Source organism: Pelophylax lessonae, assembly GCF_965119305.1.
Source record: "Pelophylax lessonae genome assembly, chromosome: 4".
NCBI classification, from domain to species: Eukaryota; Metazoa; Chordata; class Amphibia; order Anura; family Ranidae; genus Pelophylax; species Pelophylax lessonae.
The window spans coordinates 344,962,660-344,965,460 of NC_138771.1; the positions used below are offsets into that span (position 1 = coordinate 344,962,660).

General features: G+C 53.1%; 1 protein-coding gene across 1 annotated transcript in view; it reads left to right on the forward strand.

Moving 5' to 3' along the window:
- The first annotated feature begins 203 nt into the window (after nt 1–203).
- The window catches only part of LARS1 (leucyl-tRNA synthetase 1), a 103,938-nt gene continuing 101,340 nt past the window's right edge, over nt 204–2,801 (forward strand). Inside the window, exon 1 of the mRNA XM_082254243.1 lies at nt 204–210. Coding sequence (XP_082110369.1) covers nt 205–210 — 6 coding nt within the window. The 5' untranslated portion in view covers nt 204. The remainder of the gene's footprint in view (nt 211–2,801) is intronic.

A 2,801-nucleotide genomic window follows, 5' to 3' on the forward strand; every position in this document is an offset into this window, starting at 1 on the left:
GCAGTCTTCTGTCAATAGAACTGATGCAATCTCCGGTCATGGGCATGCCGGGAGTTGTAGTGTTATTGTATTGTGAGTACAGTACTCTGCTAGAGAGGAAAACTACAACGACCGGCATGCTGTGCGGGAAGGGGACGGTCTTCCGCTTACCAGCCGGCAACGTGTGATCGGAGAGGGAGAGCAGCTGTGTGCCGGGCAGTCAGCATGACGGTCAGTGCTTAGTGCTCGGGGCTGTGTGTAGCGCGTACGGAGATTGGGGCTGTGTGTAGCGCGTACGGAGATTGGGGCTGTGTGTAGCGCGTACGGAGATTGGGGCTGTGTGTAGCGCGTATGGAGATTGGGGCTGTGGGTAGCACCAACTGAAATTGAGGCTGTGTGTAGCGCCTACTGAAATTGGGGCTGTGTGTAGCGCCTACTGAGATTGGGGCGTACGGAGATTGGAGCTGCATATAGCGCGTTCGGAGATTGGGGCTGTGTGTAGCGCGTATGGAGATTGGGGCTGTGTGTAGCGCGTATGGAGATTGGGGCTGTGGGTAGCGCTTATGGAGATTGGGGCTGTGGGTAGCACCAACTGAAATTGAGGCTGTGTGTAGCGCGTACGGAGATTGGGGCTGTGTGTAGCGCGTATGGAGATTGGGGCTGTGTGTAGCGCCTACTGAAATTGGGGCTGTGTGTAGCGCCTACTGAAATTGGGGCTGTGTGTAGCGCCTACTGAAATTGGGGCGTACGGAGATTGGAGCTGCATATAGCGCGTTCGGAGATTGGGGCTGTGTGTAGCGCTTATGGAGATTGGGGCTGTGTGTAGAGCGTATGGAGATTGGGGCTGTGGGTAGAGCGTATGGAGATTGGGGCTGTGGGTAGCGCCTATGGAGATTGGGGCTGTGGGTAGCGCCTATGGAGATTGGGGCTGTGGGTAGCGCCTATGGAGATTGGGGCTGTGGGTAGCGCCTATGGAGATTGTGGCTGTGGGTAGCGCCTATGGAGATTGGGGCTGTGGGTAGCGCCTATGGAGATTGGGGCTGTGGGTAGCGCCTATGGAGATTGGGGCTGTGGGTAGCGCCTATGGAGATTGGGGCTGTGGGTAGCGCCTATGGAGATTGGGGCTGTGGGTAGCGCCTATGGAGATTGGGGCTGTGGGTAGCGCCTATGGAGATTGGGGCTGTGGGTAGCGCCTATGGAGATTGGGGCTGTGGGTAGCGCCTATGGAGATTGGGGCTGTGGGTAGCGCCTATGGAGATTGGGGCTGTGGGTAGCGCCTATGGAGATTGGGGCTGTGGGTAGCGCCTATGGAGATTGGGGCTGTGGGTAGCGCCTATGGAGATTGGGGCTGTGGGTAGCGCCTACGGAGATTGGGGCTGTGGGTAGCGCCTACGGAGATTGGGGCTGTGGGTAGCGCCTACGGAGATTGGGGCTGTGGGTAGCGCCTACGGAGATATTGGGGCTGTGTGTAGCGCCTACGGAGATATTGGGGCTGTGTGTAGCGCCTACGGAGATTGGGGCTGCGTGTAGTGCCTACGGAGATTGGGGCTGCGCGCAGCACGTTGGGTGTTTGGGGCTGCGCGCAGCGCGTTGGGTGTTTGGGGCTGTGTTAGAGCTGCACTATTAAGCGTTAAGAAATCGTGATCTCGATTCACCCCCTCACGGTTTAAAATGCCATGTCCTAGATTCACTCACAGCTGTCAAAAAAAAAAAAAATAAGAGCCCCGGAAAATGTTTATCAACACTGTTAAGGCTGCTAAGATAACTATAAACACAATGTTATACAATGTATCATTTCGTTCTTTAAGGCTCCGTTCACATGTAGGCGTTTTGGGGCGTTTTTGGGGCGTTTTTCTGCTCTAGGATCAGCTCTCAAAACGCCCAACAAGACAAATCCTATTCATTTCAATGGCCCCTGTTCACATCTGAGCGTTTTGAAGCTGTATACAAAACGCCCAACGCTCAAAAAAGTACATGAGCTTCTTTTTGGACAGATTACAGGCGTTTTCCATTGATCTCTATTGAATCTAAAAACGCCTGCACAAAAATCGCGGTAAAAATCGCGGTAAAAATCGCCGCTAAAATCGCGGTAAAAAACGCGCGAAAAATGCTACGCTCAGGTGTGAATGTAGCCTTAGGCTGCATTCACATGTCAGCGTATTGATCACGGGCACAATCACCGCGATTCCCCCCGCAATCCGGAAATCATTGCAAATCGCGGGACGCATGTGCGTTGCCCGTGATTTGCAATAGCACCCCAAACGCTGTGCGATGTTGCCGCGATTTCCGCCTGCCGAATCACGGTAACATCGCGCAAAAAAAAAAAACGTAACGCATTACGCCCAAAAAAGTACAAGAGCTTCTTTGGAGCGTAATGCGTCCCGCGATTTTTTTGCGCGATGTTACCGCGATTCGGCAGGCGGAAATCGCGGCAACATCGCACAGCGTTTGGGGTGCTATTGCAAATCACGGGCAACGCACATGCGTCCCGCGATTTGCAATGATTTCCGGATCGCGGGTGGAATCGCGGTGATTGTGCCCGCGATCAATACGCTGACATGTGAATGCAGCCTTAGATCAAAGGAATGAGCTTCTGTCTGTAAGTGAGGGCAGTATAACCTCTTAAAGACTAATGCCACGTATACACGTTCCAATAATCGTACGATAAAACTCGCTTTCGACCTGATCACACGATAATCTGATCATTAGTACACAGCTTTCGACAGCCGATCACGACAGTTCATCCAACAAAATCCGAAGGGACAAACAGGAAAACTTCTGTCGTACGACAGCCTCGCTAACGACAATCGTTTCATCAGTAC